This window comes from Periplaneta americana, chromosome 10, assembly GCF_040183065.1.
Source record: "Periplaneta americana isolate PAMFEO1 chromosome 10, P.americana_PAMFEO1_priV1, whole genome shotgun sequence".
Classification (NCBI taxonomy): Eukaryota; Metazoa; Arthropoda; class Insecta; order Blattodea; family Blattidae; genus Periplaneta; species Periplaneta americana.
This window is the reverse complement of record NC_091126.1, coordinates 82,044,233-82,064,777: the sequence shown is the minus strand read 5'-3', so window position 1 is coordinate 82,064,777 and position 20,545 is coordinate 82,044,233. Positions and strand designations below refer to the sequence as shown.

Genomic DNA, 20,545 nt, shown 5'->3' with positions numbered 1-20,545 from the left:
GTGATCTCATTGTTAAGACAACAGCCTATGTCTAATTTTATTTACTTTATACAGAATTGTTTCGTAAAACGGGAAGATCAAAGCCCTAATCCTTAGAAGTGTGATTGAGGGAGTTTTATAACAACTTGCAGGGTTGCTACCACTTCTAACGGATGTTCATTTTCAACGCTTTAGTTGAATATGAAAGTTTCTCAGGTGAAAATGAGTTTGATTTGGATTTGTTGTTACGTACTTGCAATTTTCGTTGTGTTAAATATATCCCATTCGTTAGCTTTCGTGTCGGCACAAACATTTTTTACACCAGTTTCAACTTTAAATGATGCTGATATGACATGTAACTATGTAAACTGTTCCGATATCTGAACGAGAGCAATTTCAGTATTTATTTGTATTCACAGAATGTGTGTTATTATAATGAACACGAATCAATTTATCATTTTTCCCTTTTTAAAAATCTTACGTAGTTCGATATTAAATTGAAATCCATAATGCAGACTACAATATTGAAATGTACTGTAGATGCATTTTTTATTTCTCCTTTCCGTTAGTTGCGATGTCACATAATTATTAGAATAAGCTCCATTTGCGTTTAATTTCCGATTTATTCACTCTCCATGCACTCCTTCAATATCATGAATTTTCGGTAACCTAACCACAATGAAATTACGTAATTAGAAAACACTCTATTGTACATTTTTTTTCAAGGATTTGTTATACTTTTAATTCCTTTCTTTGTAAAGAGCGATATAGCATCATGTCACTAACAGAGTAATATTAAGTAAAAAAAAGAAATAAATAAATCGCAAGTTTGGCATTAAATAGAGCTGAAATAATATATATTTTTCTTCTGTGCAAATCCATACTCGTCATCAAGTCACAATTTTTCATTGATTTAGTAATGTAAGGAAGGAAATAGATAATATGTACAAATAAGGTATACTCTCAAGGCATCTTTAAGAGATTCACACAAACAATTTTCAATAATAACAAATGTGTTATAACACTTATCAATATTGTAAGTCTCCAGATGTTATTAGGCCTAAGTTAAACAACTTATTGAAATATATATTATTTTAATGTACCGAAGTACATATGATATTTCCATGCAGATATTCTGCGTCATCTTACGATGAAAGAGTAATGGAACGAAGAAAAATTCTCTCCGGCACCGGGATTTGAACCCGGGTTTTCAGCTCTACGTGCTGATGCTTTATCCACTAAGCCACACCGGATACTCATCCCGGTGTCGGACAGAATCGTCTCAGTTTAAGTTCCAACTCTTGGGTTCCCTCTAGTGGCCGCCCTGTGTACTACGTCATAGATGTCTATGTGGATAAAGCAGCAGCACGTAGAACTGAAAACCCGGGTTCAAATCCCGGTGCCGGAGAGAATTTTTTTCCGTTCCATTACTCTTTCATCGTATAACTTATTGAAATTTTGTTAATTATAATAAAGGGATCATGGGCATATTTTTCCTTCACTTATTGCTAGGAGCATTCTGAAAAATAACTTACTGAACCATCACCTGAGGAGAATATACAATATAGCATATCATCAGTGTGTGCTGCACAACTATATTCATACGAAGAATAAAAAGAAGAAGAAGAAAAATAATTCATTACTTCGATCCTGTTGGCGTATCTATCATATAGTTATCATTTCAGAGAAAGACGCCAATAACGAGCGCATTTTTATATTGAGGTGTTCCTATTTTACATTATGGTATATTGCATTATTTTTCGTAATCATGTTACCTAGAGAACCTATCATATTAACGTTCCACAACATAAAAAATGGTTGATCTATTTAAAATAATATATCAGATCTACATGCATAAAAATTAGTAAAAACTAGTGAAAGATATGGGACAAGAGGCCCATACAAAGTATGTTAATGTTCTTGTCATTTAATGACCACACATCGCACGAAAAAGATATGTGCTGGAAAAAATCTTAACGTTTGCTCCATTTAATGATCGTAGATAGGACGAACAAGATATCTGCTAGAAAAAAAACTTTTGGTTCATTTAATGATCATACATAGCACAAAGGAAATATCAGCTCGAAAAAATTAACGTTTTGAACACTTAATGACCATACATAGTACGAAGAAGATATCTGCTGGAAATACTTAATGTTTATTGCATTTCATGAACGTACACAGCACAAAGAAATATCCGCTGGAAGAAATTAACATTTTCTTACAGATAATCACGAGGCGTTATTAGTTTCTAGATATGATAATTAAACAACTTTTTAAAATTTTGTTTATTAGGATAAAGAGCTCGCAGGGAGTATTTTTATCTAATATTCCCAGAAAAAATGTTTGTACTTAAACTTAGCAAATAATCATAGTCTGAGGAATAATATAGCTGGTCAGAATATTTTGCACAACAGAATTGATAAAAAGAAGAGGAAGAAAAATGATCCAGCTGCTGTTGACGGAAAGAGGGACGCCGTTGGTTTGTGGTATCTGTCAAATAATTAATATTTTATAGAAAGACAACAAAAACGAACGCTCTATTGTTTCAAAAGATTCCTGCTATAAATTTTGGTATACATTTTTAATTTTTCTAGTACGTTATTTAAAACACCGATTGCATTAACATTTCAGATCAAGAAAAATGTGATTATCTATTTAAAATAAATAGGATACTACACCTAAATAAATAGTAAAGAAAACTGGCAGAAGAATTTGATCACAATTGCTCAAAAGCACTGTAGGTATGTTAATAGTTCTTTTCATTTAACGGTCATACACAGCACGAAGATATGTGCTGAGAGAACTTATTTTTTTGCTCGCAGATGTGTTAAAAGTTTCTAAATGTTAGTACTTAAGTTAAATTTCTTGAAAATCTATTAACTAGAATAAGAAGTGAATAAAAGTACTTTTTTTCCTTTTATTACTGTTCCTAGAAGTATTTAGTTTAATAATTTACTGGATTATCCTGTATAGAGTATGGTTTCCGAACGCCATTTTTTCCAGACCAATATTCATTCCAAGAAGAATGATCAAGTTATTTGTTTCTGGCGAAAACAGAACCACTGTTGTGTTATAGCGCCTGTCAAATCATTAAATTTTTTAAGAAATGCATAAAAAATGAGCGCATTCTTATCACAACGTATTCCTGCTATATACAGCTGCATATATGAATGACTTTCATAAGCATTTTACTAACAATTGCAATCATATTAACATTCCAAAACATAAAATAAGTATATCAACTCATTAAAATGGACAATATCTACTTAACTACAAAATAGTAAGAATTGACATAAGAAATTTATTATAAAATGCATATATAGAGGTAGAAGAAATTAAACACGAAGTACATACAGAACATGTAAACGGTTATGGTCCTTAAATGATCATGTACAGAGTGTCTGACTCAAGCCGTTCATAAATTGTTTTAGGTATCACGCACAGCACGACTATGGGTGGACACTAGAGATGAACAACGATCGAGAATGCGAGAATAACAGCGTCCGCAAAGCTGAAAACCCGCACGACAATGTTGTATTACGTCGCGTCCTTGACGTAAAGACTGGTTGTGAAAGGTCCGAGAATCGACATTGATATCAAAAGAAGTCCCGAAGTCAAACAGCCTTGAATCGCCACAGTTGTTTATACCTGACTGAACTTTTATCTACTCTGGAAACTGTTATATACAGTATGTATAAACAATCAAGTAATAATAATCCGCGGCGCTACAGCCCGTGAAGGGCCTAGATCGTCCAGCCGGCTGCTGGCCTCACGCCCACATGCCGAAACAGAGGTGGACGATCATCCAACCAGAATGGAGGTATCGTGTGGTTAGCACGATGATCCCCCCAGCCGTTATAGCTGGTATTCGCAGCCAGATTTCGCTACCTATCCTAGCTCCCCAAGTGCATCACGATGCTGGGTGGGCACCGGTCCCATACACTGGCCGAAATTTCATGAGAAAATTTCTTCCCCCATGAGGACTCGAACCAGAGCGCATTCCGTAACGCGAGTCCTAAGCGGAATGCCTTAGACAAAGAATACGACAAATTATTTTATCAAAGATCTTTGATAAAGGATAGGATTTGGGGTATATTACGCTACATAAAATTTTTATCAAACATAACCTAAAATTAGCAATAAAACTCTCCGAACAATTATTGTTCCACAACAGTGAACAATTGTTCCGAGGGTTTGTTGATACTAATATTTACGCGTTAAGTTTATGATTTGTTTATACTAATATTTACGCGTATGTTTATAACACTATGAATGAAGAAGAGCTACAATTAGTTCAATTATTACAATATGCATGTTACTGAAAAAGAAACAACTATGGGTTTAACCCCTGATCACGATACAAATATGTGATCAGGGTCAAACCATGGATTGCAAGACGTGATAAGAGAGGTATACATCAGAACTTATTGAAAGAGCTACAATGCGAGGACTTGAAAAGTTATGCAAATTATTATAAAGTATTATTATTATTATTATTATTATTACATTACAAAAATTATTTATTTACAACATTTCATTTCCTTCATACTCCGATATCAGAATTTTTGTGGTAGCAATTGTCCAGTTATATTTGCGTTCCGCCATATTTGTTTCAAGGTATAGAAATCTTTTATCAAAGATAACAAGCTGAACTTACATTTTATAAGAGATCTTTTATGAAAGAAACGTTTATAAAAGAAAACTCATTACCCTGTCATATATTTTATAATATATATTTTATAAAACATCTTTGCCAAAGAACTTTGATAGTTTAATAGCAGCCCGAAAAACCTTAATCACAGACACCGGCCTTGAAAGCACACATGCTAAAATACAGTCTCTCTAGAGAAAAAGTAGTAAAGGAGAAAATCGTTGCTAGAGAGTTTAAAACAATAGTGTCGGATGGAAATTAAAGTTTTTAAATCTGTGTTCGACAGCAGTGGAAAATAATTTAATTTTTTAATGTGTCCGGTATGCAAGTCACTGTATGCTCATGCCACACGCCAAGCGAAAGCACACCCAATGCGTGCAAGCAGGAAAACTGTAGAATGCAATCAACTGGTGCAGTGCAATGGGCTAGGAAGCGGCCGCGTCACGCAGTGTTGGTCTTGGGTGGGTTGGGCTGCTGATGCATTAGGACTCGCAGAGCTGAGCTGTGAGTCAGCCTGCACGACTCTGATTCAAAGTTACGAAATCTTTCCACGCCGACCAAATGCTATTTAGAGCATGATGAGCGGGACTCGAAGCGCACGAGAATGACGATACGAGACTCGAATGACAAATGCAACGAACACAGTGAGCGAGAGCGGCAGTTAGTTTTGTTCATCTCTAGTGGACTCACTACTTTTCGTCGTTGAAATTCTCTGTATTTTAGTTTAAGTAACGATTGAGAACAGCTAAAATAATAAATATACTTAGCTTCGAGGGGCTAATTGATACATTAATTCATATGATACGTCTGAGTAAAGAAACAAGCATTTATATAATACACAGATCTCTCAAGGATAATTCATAGCTTTTAGTGATGTGTTTACATGAATGTTTCGACTGCTTGAGAGGGTTATATTAGGTCCTTCTTTCGTAATTTTTAATTTGAACCTTAGATTTTTTAATTTTAGTTGGTTATTTAACGACGCTCTATCAACTACTAGGTTATTTAGCGTCGATGAGATTGGTGATAGCGAGATGATATTTGGCGAGAAGAGGCCGAGGATTCACCATAGATTACCTTGCATTCACATTACGGTTGGGAAAAATCTCGGAAAAACCCAACCAGGTAATCAGCCCAAGCGGGGATCGAACCCACGCCCGAACACAACATCAGACCGGCAGGCAAACGCCTTAATCGACTGAGCCACGCCGGTGGCTGGAACTTCGATTCAAGGTGATTATAGAATATTCTAATTAATACTACTTTAAATAGATATACGGAATCCATCGTAATATATGCACCAGAATGTTCCACAGCAGTACAGCTATAAAAGCTCGAATTCTACAGTCGATAACCATTCACGGTTTTAATATCTGAAGCTCGTAAGAGATAAAGTGAAAGATAGCGAGAGAAGAAATACATGTGCACTGGTAAGATGTTCCAGCAAGCGAACCACGTCCACATCGTCCAACTCCATGCGGGTTGTTTTTGATCTCGTATGTCTTAGACCATAATTATGGTCTTTCACAGTCTGAATCCAACTTTTTTCTTGGTCTACTCAGATTTGGCGTTCTCATGGTAGTGTCACTAGGCGTGACATTCAAAATACGTTGAAACTAATCAATAAATTTTGTTAAAATTCTGGGCTGTCTGTTCTTGAAAGATACGTTGATCATTCCGAAAGAAACATAACAAATATATTAATTTGGAGGATTGACTATAACTTGCGCATTAAGGAAACAATGTTGTAGGAACTATAAGGATAGCAAATAATTCGATAAAATATTATCAAGACTGGAATAAACGTTGGAAAGGAGAAAAAATTGATAGATTGACAGCATGTATTTACATAAAATTATCATACGAAGACTAAAATTTATAACATTCAGATGATGATGTCAGTGGAGGTTATACCCACCCCACACATCCCACATATCTCGATTATTATTTGGGCTGCCTAAGAAAAAGTGAACGACTTAAATCGGACACCCTGTATAGCATGTGAAATATGTGTGTTAGAAGAACCTAACGTTTCAATAATAAAGAAGAAACCTCTATTCTTCAGCGACACTCTCTACGACCGTTAATTGCCACTCTCGATTCACTGTGAGATGGTAAACTGAAACAACTCTCAAATAATATCGATTGGTGATAAATATTTATTTCGGATTTCTACTAGTATAGTAGATAGAACTTTACTGCAACTAAGTAGTATTGCCAGAAGGTTAATTTTGTTATATTTGGCATTGCTTTGAATAAAACAAGCCTTCAAAGAGAAAGTGCTTATAAAAGAGAGTGTCTTTTGCATACAAAACGGTGGTGGTGGAGATGGTGGTGGTGATGATGATAATGATAATAACAATAAATCACTATTATTGCATCGTCATAACCTAGCTTTGAACAAAATCCGCTTTTATATTCCATGTACTAAAACAAACTAATGATACGACCGAAGATGTACCATATAATTTTATGTCAAATGATTGTCGAACAAGTTGTTGACTATTGAGTATGGACAGGAATTTGTCAAATACAAACAATTGTCCAGTACTGACCATTGGTTGAGTAGTAACTCATCATTGTAATAACTATAATATGATTTAAAATAAAGAACATTTACATTTGCTAAAATGATTTTTTTAATCACAGGAGATAAGAAGCAAACATAAAGAAAAGGGAGGCAAAAATATAAAGAAAACGAAAAGTGAAAAAAACAAAAACAAATAAGAACAAAATAAAGATGACAGGGGATTCATAGTATTCCTATAATTGCTGGAACGTTTAAGAAGTTAGTGTTTGTGTGATTTTATGGGTTTGGATATTTGTAGGTTATGATTAGATTCCTGCGTTTGGTTACCTAAAGCCTCCAAGCAGCCCGCAACAGTGTAGGTATGTATGAAGTACAGGTTGACGTCATCCAACACTACTTAGTTCCGGTGTGCTGCTCAGTGAACATACGAAAACAAAACAAAGCTAGACGGTTGGAGATGAGTGCTATAATAGAAGAATTTGGAAGCGAGCACGTCCTCAGTACACACATTAATGTGTTTTATTTTTAGTTTGTGCTGAAATTTACATATACTTTTTCATTTGTTAACAGAAACTTTAAAGCATCTAGATCGTTTTTCTTATTGTAAAAATCAGGAGTAGACAAACTCCTTGCATCAGGTAGCCATGGCGACTAAAAATTATATGTGGCGCCTGAATTGTTTACTGAATTCAAAATGTTTTTAAGACTTTGATTTTTTTTTGTCACTGCGACTAGTACATAATGTTAACAAAAGCGGTTGTAGGAAGAAATTCGGATGTGCTTTTAAAATTAATATTGTTACATTTGTTAAGCATCTCAAGATATCCTACAAGAGTGTCTCTGAGGGCGTGTGTTTGCAATGCAAAGCTATTTAATATTGATTAATATATTTCAGTAAAATGTATATTTATCTTAGCTCGAATGGTTTCCTCATTGTATGTCTGAACGAAATGTGGTGGCTCCAAAAAGTAAAGGGGCTGGCTCTTCATATTTTTTTTTTTTATTTTCGCCCATCTCTAGTAAAAATTACAGTATAATCTCTCTTATCCGGCACGGAAGGGACCAGGCTAGTTCCGGATACGAAGTTTTGCCGGATAATTGAATAAATACCGGTATACACAAATATGTTCGTATTTCATAGTGCCAAATGTTTAAACTGCAGCCATGTGAAGCTTATTTCTCTATCACTTGCTCGTAACTGAATAAACATAAACTCTGTGTGGATTTTCATTATTTTAAAACACATCACATAACACAAATAATATACTAATTTTAGGTTCGAATATTCACTGAAATGAAAGTTGGTCCGAACTTCCTAATGTGGCAACACTGACGGCCTAAACATAATTAAATATTCATAAAAGCTGTGTGGATTTTCCTTCATTAAAATACATCACACAACACAAATAGGCGTAATAGACTAATTTTAGGTTCGAATATTTACTGAAAACGAAAGTTTGTGCGACATTCTTAATGTGGCAAAACTGACGGACCGAATATAATTAAATAAACATAAAAACTGTGTGTATTTTCTTTATTAAAACACATCACACAATCAAATAATACACTAATTTTAGGTTCGAATATTCACTGAAAATGAAAGTTCGTGCGAACTTCCTAATGTGGCAAAACTAACGGCCAAGACTGTGGCAATGTGACAGATTTAAACTTTTTTGGGCCTAGCCAAAAGTTCCGTTGTTTTGGTATTGCCGGTCATTTGGGTGCCGGATAAAAGGGATTTTACTGTATCTTTAATTGCTTATACGCTGACTTTAAATGTATATTTCGTTATTCCTGTTATTAAATCCAAGAGGTATTCCTGTTGTTCAACGACTTACACACGCAGGTACAATAATAAACAGATGTAGTAGATATATAGTACAGATGCATGGAGGACGACGCCCTGATTCACTGAAGCGTGAAGTGTTGACGTCCAACTAGCTCTCCATACGAATCTAGTGTGATCGATGTACAACTGACTTGTATTCAAAGTAACCAAACGGAGGACTATAGTTATGATAAATATGTAGGCCCTATGCAATAAATTTTACTGAAGATCATTATGCATGTTGCATTATTAAAAGTTATTTTATTTTTATTCTTTATGCCATGTTGCTGATTGCATTGACGCGCTGTAACTAAATAGCAATTAGACCTATATGTTGAGAGTTGCATCGGCATACTCCCGCTAAGGAGCGAAATGCGCGTAGAGTATTACAGAAATGTGTTGACGTTTTCCCGAATATGGGCCCACTTAAACGTTCCACAATAAAATCAGGAAAAAAAGAAAGACAGATATAAAAGTAAAGAAAAACTGAAAAACATGAACATGGATTTCTACCTCTTCCAGGCTCCCGGTGTCATTGTACCGAACTTTGCTGGGAGGTTCGTCATCATCTCCTCGTGTGTAGTAACCGTAAGTTCGACTTGAGTGCTGCTTGCGCCAGTAATCCAAACTCTTCTCCAGTTCGTACAGGTCTGTGCTAGGCACACGATAAGGTGTGAGCGGAACATCAATTCCATCTTTACCTTCTGCAGCTAGCCCTAGGCTTTCGATTTTGTCTGGTAATTGCTCCTCTTCGGACCTGTGAAACATATTTTCCTTTTTACATAATAAAAATTAGTGTTGTGGGATTTAATCGATTAATCGATCAATTTCCTTATAAGATTAATCGATCAAATATATTTAATGCAATAATCGAGTCGATTAAAATTAATCGGTTGTAGTTGATTTTAATTATTATTTTGTTAATACAAACTCAGACTAAAAATTCTGACAATATTCCTCTCTCATAAATTGCTTACTTAAAAGCACAATAGTACTATTATTTTTAAACTGCAAAGCAGGTAGTGTAGGAAAAATCTTTGCATAAACACTTCAGAAAGACATGGAGATATGAAGACAGAGACCTAGTGTACCTCTATTGAAAGCTGAAACACAATGCGAAACTCTTACTACGTTTTATGGTTTTCAAAGAAAACTTCCACCCTTTTGTCAGTTCATCTTCCTAGCATATGAAATACATACTTTTCTGGGGTTCGTTCCCCTCATCCCTTATAAAATAGCCATGTCTACACTGTGTGCAAATGAGAGCGTAAATATCTTCTTCTCTTTCTAAAATCTGGTAATTCGGTTACAATAGGGGCCAGTCTTCTGTTTCGACCGCTGTACTTTTGCAGCTGCAGTTTCTGTACTGAGTTTGTATATGAAGGTTGTGTGTTTAGTTTGATAAAAAATCAGTTTTATGCGGTCTGTGAATAGTGTAAACTCCATTTTGTCATATGAGAATTTGAGAGGAAATCTCGGTGAAACGTTTGGATTTAAATTGAACGATCGTGGAGAAATGCTTGACAGAAAAAAAAGTTTTGCGTTTAGTGATACAGGAAACATTGTTATTAAACGTAGAGCGGCACTTAATTCGGAGCATGTGAATGCACTCACATGTTTAAAATCATGGATGAAGCAGTATTAACTAGGTGAGTCTTCATACTTTTTGTTATGTATGTTTGTCTCACAAATTCCCGGAGAAATTGACACAATAAATTATAAGCCTCATAACACATATGTTAGCAAATAATTAAAATAGTTGTTTTGTAATATAACGATACAATATATACAGATATACAACATTTAATACTTATGGTTATCACCGAACACAGGTTAAATTTAACAATCATTGTGTATTAGAGTATATAAAACATTTTTTTCAAATCGATCAAAGCTCGATTAATCGATTAAATTCAAATAGTTTATCGATTAAATATTTTGATCGATCAACAGCAGTAATAAAAACCTACCTGTCTGCAAGTAGAGAACATAAATTCTAAACTATTAGTCATGAAGACACATTGAACTTACATAAATATCAATCCAGCCCTTTAGGGACTTTGTGGAACAAAGCGTTTAGGGAAGAAAAATTATTTATCTTAAAATATTCGTAATTGTAATACTTTTATTATTGAAGATAAACATAATTGATTTAAAATTATACAACCATTTCACAAAATAATAAAAACCCACCTTTCTGCAGGTAGAGAACCTAAATTCCAAACTATTACTCACAACAACACAATGAACTCAGATAAAATTTCAATCCAGTACTAAGGAGAGTTTTGTGGAAAAAAGAGTTTAGTGAAGGAAAATAATGTATTTTAAATTACTCATAATTGTAACACTTTACCGTTGAAAGTAATCGTAACTGACTTAAAATTATGCAAAAACATATTGAGAAAATGGGACACATTCAATGCCAGGGTTAGATGCGTTTAGATTGTGACAATCAAAACTACAAATTTGGACTAGTGTACAGTCGAAAGATGTAAGAAACAAAGACTAATTTCTAGAACTTATAACAACTGAAGAACAACAATTTATAGACGTGAGCTCGATATATAGAATGTGCTACGGAAAAAAGTGCAAATATTTTCACACGTAATATTTAAAATCAAAACTTTTTAAAGATTCTACTGCATATTTTTCCCTATTCTCACGGCTTGTCCAGTAATTAGCATTTTTTAAACGTAACATTCTTTTTGCAATAAATATAAATTTAAAACCAATAAATGAATTAATCGTTCTGAGTTTTTTTTTTTTTTAAATGCCAGATATTTGCAATGCATAAAAACAAATATACGAAATGCAAAAATTAGTTCTATGTTCTTTTCCACAGTCCTGCATTCCTCAAATATACTTTTTTTCTAATGAAGTATACTGAAACAACATTCATTCATTCATAGTGTTCTCACTGCAAACCCAGCTTTCTCTAATGTTTCCTATTTTCTGCCTTCCTCTTTGTCTTCGCATATGATCCATATATCTTAATGTCGTCTATCATCTGATATCTTCTTCTGCTCCGAACTCTTCACCCGTTCACCATTCCTTCCATTGCATCCTTCAGCAGGCAGTTTCTTCTCAGCCAGTGACCTACCAACTTCTTTTCTTCTTCCTGATCAGTTTCAGCATCATTTTTTCTTCACCCACTCTTCCCAACACAACTTCATTTCTTATTCTGTCTGTTCACTTCACTCCTTCCATTATTCTCCATATCCATACTTCAAACGCCTCCAGTCGTTTCTCTTCACTTCGTCGTAATGTCCATGTTTCTGATCCATACAATGCCACACTCCACACACAGCACTTCACTGGTCTCTTCCTTAGTTCTTCATCCAAAGTTCCAGAGAAGATGCTCCTTTTTCTATCAAAAGCTTCCTTGGACATTGCTATCATCCTTTTGACTTCCTGGCAGCAGCTTATGTTACTACTTGCAGTGAAAAAAAAAATCATGTCATCTATAAAAAGGATGGATACATGTGGAAATAACAATGTACTTTCAATGTAGGCTATGTTTTCATTTGAGAATAATGTTGTTCCATTCAGAACAAAGCCAAGACCCTGGTCCCCAAAAGTCCTAATTATTCTCTAACTATATACGAATTTGATTGTTGATTCTAACTTATTGCATCATGGCAGTTAATGTCATAAATAGTTGGGTATCTTCTGTTGTTGTCACAAGTTCGCGTAAGAAAGTTTACAAACTGAAATACAAAATTAAATGCAGCTAACTTCTAAACTCACAAGTCCATTGCATAGAATAATATAACCAACTTAATTCATTTTTCGTGCTCCTTTAGCAGCACTTGTACGGAGACTATAATGAAAACCCCAAGTGTACGTTTCGAAGGTAGAACAAGAAATTGCTTGACATGTAATCTATTAAAGTGACTCTTTATTTCTCAGGAGATATCATTTATTTCATGTTAAGCTAGAGTCCCACGGAAGGTTCTCTGCCGTGGAGTACCGGTTAGCATGTCTGACTGCGAAACGAGAGGGTAGAAACAGAATTGCTGGGTAACTTTCGGCGTTGGACCTCGGACTCCTTTCGCCATCATTTCTTCACATGTCATTATTATCACATTTTTGGTACTAGCGATAAACGCGAAAATTTTTTTTATCTGTGGTTAGAGGTACGTATACGTTGAGAGATAAATGTAGTTCATCTATGTGAACGTGTTTCAAGCAAATCCTCGCGAATTTTACGTTTTCTTCCGAAAGTCTTAATTTGCACGACACAAAGGAAAAATATTTACTGTTTTTAAATTTTATTTATTGTAATAGTATATGAATTTTTCGTTGAAATACTTCATTTCACTTAAGTGAAGTTATGGTATGAAGATGGGACAAAAAAACGAAATAAAGTGCGTCTTGTGTGGAGGAATACGTAGCCATGAGTTTTATTTAAATCATAACACATTTTTCAGACGAGATCTTTAATGAAATGTAGAAATATTAAAACTTGTTCTATGTACGTTGCAGTTTGTCCAATTCACAGATTTGGAGTTCAGAGTAAGTTAAAGTAATAACTGTGTTAATTATTTTACTACATCTCACCGTCCATAATGCTCTTCAACTAAATTATATCTCAAATATTATGATACATTAAATTCGCTGGTTGATAATAATAATAATAATAATAATAATAATAATAATAACAAAAACAACAATAGATACAAATATGTAATGTAATTAATTATATTTTTATATAATGTCTTTAAATTGACTTTCGCTTCCAAGCAAATTTGGTAGAAGAGATGTGGTGGGTTATTGCACGATGACAGGCATATTATTTTATTTCAACAGTATCGAGAAAAGTCGATACATTAAACACAAAAAAACGAAATTAAAAAATACATGCACAATTAACAAAAAAAATCACCATAGACCAGGGTTCTGATCATTACTATAGCCCGAATTAAGTTCGCGGTGCAGTGTGCTGTATATTCATAAGAGCGTAACCATTCGGCGACAAATATCATTCATACAAGAGGAGTGGTAAGCACAATAAAGGCTGTGTAAGCCTTCGGGTTCCTCCTCCCTAAGAGAGAGGGTGAGGGGAGGGGAAGAGGGAGATGGAGGGAGGGAGGGAGGGAGGGAGGGAGGGAGGGAGGGAGAGAGAATGAAAACTTCACGAAAACCAAATGTAAAAATTTCCAGTTTGTTGCTGTGTTACTACGCAGTACCTTATATCTAATAGAACGGTATATTTCTATGGCTTAAATATCTGAAACAAAATATGTGCAAGAATGGGATTACAGATACACGATACCATTATACTGAGTAAACTGTAAGTAATGTCATAAATTTCAGGGGATTATTCCTTGAGATATTTCAAACAAAAAAGTTTAATACAATTTTGCTCATTTTTGCTTCGTTTCCGAGATAGCGTGTTTGAGAAAGCCCTTGACTTAATTCCCAATATTCTCAGTCAATTTAAGAAAGCAGTCTATTATGATAATGAATAATTGAAAGAATTTCAGTTTTGTCCTATAAATACGCATAAATTTCATCCGAACAAATGTAACATCGCAGAATTCTTTTGCAGAACGAAAAGTTACATTTGTTCGGATCAAATTTCTGTGTATTTAAAGGACAAAGCTAGCATTCCTTCAACCTTCGATATCACAATACACTGCTTTCTTAAATTTACTGACCATATTGCGAATTAAAGACAATGTTTTCTCAAATCACGCTATGAAATATTTCACATAAAACAATTATCTCGAAAAGATAGCAAAAACGAACAAAATTGTATTAAGCTTTATTCTTTTAAATACCTTAAAAAGAATAACCCTCTGAAATTAATGACATTACATACGGCTCATCCTGTTATCCCAATGGTTTAGAAAGTCTGCAACAAAATATGTGCAAGAATGGGATTACAGATATATGATGTCACTGTATTACTCTTTAGTGTTTGTAGACGCTCAGTACTTTATTCCAAAGAGTATGAGGGTTTAGAGTACATGACCAAAACACTGATAAAGATATGAGTTGAGGCAGACCATTCCAACACAGCATTTGAGGGCTAGGGCGCCCGGACGCTGCCCTGTGTCTGCCCAGGGCAGACCTCCACTCCTCTCTGTCGCTGAGGCTGTGGTGATGGTGGTTGTGTACGAATCATCTATTCTTCTCTTCGTCTGTTAGATTACATTCTTCAGGCATTGCTGGATCATTCATTCATTCATTCATATGATGTACTATCGTTTGTGCTTAATTGTTTTGAATAAGAATGAAGAGAAGTATGTCGACAGTCGGTTCAGGATTTAACTCCTCTTGTCTAATCTGACGACAACAATTTTCAATGTTTAATATACCATATCAATGTACGGGCAGAAACGTACAGCATTAAACCTCACTTTGAAGTTAAGCATTCTGATACCCACGCTCATATTATCGGCGGAGAGAGGAAGGCATTAATAACGAAACTAAAGATCGAAATGCAGTCATCTTACGACGAGGTAAATATTTCAACTAATTAAGTACTCTAAAGGCAATATGATTAAATTAATGGTTATAGTAAGTTTATTTTGAACAGTTGTCAACAATGTATGAGAATTATATAAAAACGTTTGTTGAACTCTTAAAGAAATTTCTGTCCGTTCAGTACGTACAGGGACATCATTTTATTTTTAATTCAATTTTTACTGTATCTGAGTTTTTTAATATACTCTACTCCCACCCTTTCTACTAGTAAACTTCCAACCGCCTTCCACACAGAACCAAGGCAGCATATGCAGTCAAAGTCGCCTTACGGTCATAGTACTGTTCTGAGTTAGTGAGTATAGTACGTTCCAGAAATATGTTCGCGTTTTCCAGTGACGAAAGAGCTTTCAATATTGAATCATATTTTCGCACAGGTGCTGTCGTTCGTTTGCCTACGTTGCATCCCTGTTTCCCCCACCTGTTTCTGCTGTTTTAGCTCTTAGAAAACATTAGTTTTTGTTAGGAATTGTATGTTTACGTAATATTATAAAACTGTTTCAAATAACTTCAATAAAAGGACCTCGTTAAAAATTAACTGTCACGTGATTTGCCCCCTTTCTACGACCCTGCGATGTAACTACTTGGACGGACAGTAGATAGCATGTCTGAGTAATTTTAATTGTGCGGGTCGGGCAGAAGTGAAGATTGAATTTACAGTACATAAGGTACTCTTTTATACACTAGGTACAGAATTATTATAAGTTACTAGTACGAAGGACGAAACTGGTTATTGGAATTAGGTGCAATACTCTACAGTGCGATAATGCACAAAAGAACTGGAGCCTGTGTCGAAATGAACGGCTACCATTAAAAAATGTGTTTAAATATCCATATTATGATTATTTTTAAATTTAACTTCATTCTCTATATTGTACGCTAATGTGCTGTAGACAGTATAATATGAGCCATTCAGAGCAAAAGTAGTGTAAGTCAAAATTGGATAATGAGGTTTAAAGTAAAAATTCTGTAAACTACAGCGCAAATTAGCAATTAATATGTCGTTCTTGTTATCCACTGACTACTAATAGTTTAAATAAAGTGAATATTAATTGCTACTTTGCGCTGTATTTTACAGAATGTTTACTTCAACCCTCACTACCCATTCTTGACTTAACCACTTCTGCTATGAACGGCTCATATATACTGCATAATGAATACGTCCGTATGGATGTCTCAGTTCGTGAGTAAAAACTATACTATACTGTATTTTGATTAAATAAAACCCAATGAAAATTATCAAACTCAAAATCGCGATATTTCCTAGTTTACGTAAATGAATGAACTACTTTTCTTCCCTCCTATATCTATTAAAGTGATTTGTTTGTATTTTACGCCAGTATCATAGAACTCCATTCGTGGAAGGGAGTAGCAAAGAGTGTTTCCGGTTCCCAACCGTTAATACCAAGGTATAGCCAGGTTAATATTAGAAATGTGTGTAAAAATAACATGATATCCCGGTATGTATTTTTTGTACAGTGACAATTTCATTAAAAATCATTTTTCCCTTTCTTTCGCAGGACATTGAGTGAGTCAAGTTCCGAAAGAGTTGTCCATGCAAGCTATATTGTTGCCCTAAATACAACCAAAAATACCCGGCCTTTAACGGATGGAATGTTTATTAAGGAGTGCATGATTTCAACTTCAGAGGTATTAAGTTCTTCCCTGGTGACGTTATTCGAAGAAATTAGTCTCTTTCCAGAAAAAAAAAAAAAAAAATCTCTCGCCGCGTGCAGGAACTTGGTGAACATTTTTATGACGCCCTTTTCTGCAAATGTTGAGCAGACTCCTGTCAAATTCCAAAGAGAACTGATAAGGCTTCAATGTCACAATTCTGAAAGATAGATATTACAATATTCCAGGCGGCCTGGCCTCCCTCTCAGCGATCGGTATTCCGTCTCTTTCCCACTCACTCGCTGTCTCTCTCCGGAGCTCGGCACTGCTCATGTAAATCCAGGACAGCCATGCGGCATCTCTGTGTGTGGCTGCCCACTTGGAACGGTCTGAGTTAAGTAATAAGAAAATCATGGATTCATGGCCAGAGGTGACATTTCAAGGGATTTACAATTGTAAGATGAGAAATGAATAACAATCAGTCATGTAAATGAATCTGGGGGTGGAAATAGACCAGGATGGAAATCATGAATCAGAAAATAAAGAGCGAATTAGTGAAGGACGAGCAGGTGTATCAAAACCAGTGTTTTTTTGGGGGGGGATAGGGCCGTGACTTATAAAAATACGCATATTTAAAAGAAAGTAGTTGAAATAAAGTTACATGTGCAACAGAAACATGGAATTAAACACAAGAACTGAAGCAAAATTAAATTAAACAGAAATTGATTAGGTCAACTAGGATTTCTAAGAAGGAAAAAATTAAGAATACAGCAATTAAATAAAAGATTAACGTAACTAAGTTCCTTCTGGATTATATTAAATAATTTAAATTTTATGGACATTTTAAGGCGGTGGACGAAGACAAGTTGCCAAAAGGAGTTACGGAATGATATCCACCAGAAAAGCTAAAACGAAGCAGGCCCAAACATACTTGGTTACAAGGAATTGGCTGAAAGATGAGCAGGCAGAGAATTTTCGTTTCCAAACAAGTTAGTAAAGTTATCGGTTTGTATATCCTGGAGTTTCAGGTTTCAAATTCTAACCTTAAATGCTTATGTCAGAAGCTACGAAAGGTAAGACCCAGTTCGGTTAATAATAATAATAATAATAATAATAATAATAATAATAATAATAATAATAATAATAGAGTATGACAGCTGTAAGTGGGATTGCACTAAATTTAAATGGTCTGTCCAGCTACTTTTTAACCACATAAACGCACTAAAATTGCGAAACGAGCTCTCTACAATATATGACAAGAAATATATTAGAACGATGATAATACTGAACTAGTATATATAATATATATTATAGAACATAATAGTAAACATGAAAAAAATTAACTGTATACACTCTATAAATATAATATATAAAATAATTAATTCATTTAACAAAATCAGCTCCGACGGTGAAGAAAAATATATATTCTAAGATTATGAAATTCATATCTTTTACCATAACTGTCAGTAAAAAATTTATTTAAGCTAAGAAAATGTTTTTTTCTACGTCACAATTATAAAAAAATCAATATAGAAATTAACAATATTTACATTTTACACAATATACACAAAACACAGATCAAAATGAAATACAATGTAACATACGAGGCGCATCCAGAAAGTAAGTTTCCTGATTTTTTCCCCTTGAAAATATACGTAATTAGCCGTGTCAATTGCGCATGCGTAACACATCTATGACGTATCAATCATATGCCAGCCGGACAGGTCCCGCCTGGTGCCAGTAGCGTCGCAGCACTGGTCCGAAATGGAAGCTCTTATTCCTTCTCTCGCTGCCTGCGAGGTTCGGTCGGTGATAAAGTTCTTTAATGCACAAAGCATTGCGCCAACTGAAATTCATCGGTATCTCTGTCAGGTCTATGGGCCGAACATCATGAGTAAGCAGATGGTGCGTCGCTGGTGTAGGCAGTTTTCCGAAGGTCGTCAAAGTGTCCATGATGAAGAGCGCAGTGGGCGACCGTCCCTCATCAATGATGATCGTGTTGAGCTGGTGCGGCAGTGCATCATGGAGAACCGTCGCTTCAAGATTACGGAGCTGAGCAGCCATTTTCCGCAGATCTCGCGATCCTTGTTGCATGAGATTGTCACTAAGCACCTGCTGTTCAAAAAAGTGTGTGCCAGGTGGGTGCCGAAAAACCTGACACCCGAACACAATATGCAACGTTTAGGATTGGCACTGACATTTCTGCAACGGTATCACGATTACGGCGATGAGTTCCTCGACAGGATCGTCACGGGCGATGAGACTTGGATTTCGCACTTCACCCCGGAAACCAAGCAGCAGTCAATGTATTGGCGGCATAGTGGATCTCCGGTCAGGACGAATGCAAACAGACGTTTTCGGTACAGAAAGTGATGTGCACGCTGTTCTGGAACAGGAAGGGCATTCTGCTCATTGACTTCCTTCCAAGAGGTGAAACAGTGAACGCTGACCGTTACTGTGAAACACTGCGAAAATTGCGACGTGCCATTCAAAACAAGAGGCGTGGAATGCTTACTGCAGGTGTTGTGCTCCTCCATGACAATGCTCGTCCACATACGGCTCTGCGCACAGCAGCTGTTTTGACGGAATTTGGCTGGGAGTTGTTTCATCACCCACCCTACAGTCCTGACCTTGCTCCCAGCGATTTTCGCGTTTTCTTACACCTCAAGAAATTCCTGTCCTCCGGTGAGCGTTTTGGCAACAACGAAGAGTTGAAGACTTCTGTCACACGCTGGTTCCATTCACAGGCGGCAGAGTTCTACGACAGAGGGATACAAAAGTTGATCCCACGATACGATAAGTGTCTCAATTCTGATGGTGGCCATGTTGAAAAATAGTTGAAGCATTGCTGTACCTGTTGCCAATAAATGTTTTCCTGAGAGTGTGTGTTCTTTTTTTTTAAATAAGGAAACTTACTTTCTGGATGCGCCTCGTAGATTGATAAAAGTCTGAATGAAAATGTAACTTACTCAGTATTAGAATCAGATCACAATATAGTCGTAACTTGGTGTTTTACATAAACATTGACGATGGCGTCGACCTGGTTGGCAAGTTGGTATAGCGCTGGCCTTCTATGCTCGAGGTTGCGGGTTCGATCCCGGGCCAGGTCGATGGCATTTAAGTGTGCTTAAATGTGACAGGCTCATGTCAGTAGATTTACTGGCATGTAAAAGAACTCCTGCGGGACAAAATTCTGGCACATCCGGCGACGCTGATATAACCTCTGCAGTTGCGAGCGTCGTTAAATAAAAACATAACATAACATTTGACGATGGAGCGCCTATATTGTACCGCAGTCTAGTATAAACAGTCACGAAACTCAATACGTAGTAAATATGCATCCATAGATAGTTGCTAATCACTAGGATCGCTTATATCGCCTCATTACAGACAGTGCGAAACAGTACAGGTACAGTCTATTGTTCCTAGCACCCTCACAACTCAAGCTTCG

The 20,545-nt window shown here is 35.7% G+C and overlaps 1 protein-coding gene across 4 annotated transcripts in view; it reads right to left on the bottom strand.

The window, feature by feature from the left end:
* The window catches only part of LOC138707830 (serine-rich adhesin for platelets-like), a 1,123,723-nt gene that overhangs the window by 41,713 nt on the left and 1,061,465 nt on the right, over positions 1 to 20,545 (bottom strand). For all 4 annotated transcript variants that reach the window (XM_069837793.1, XM_069837794.1, XM_069837795.1 and 1 more), the window contains one exon: positions 9,505 to 9,748. In XM_069837793.1, the coding sequence (XP_069693894.1) occupies positions 9,505 to 9,748 (244 nt within the window). The remainder of the gene's footprint in view (positions 1 to 9,504; positions 9,749 to 20,545) is intronic.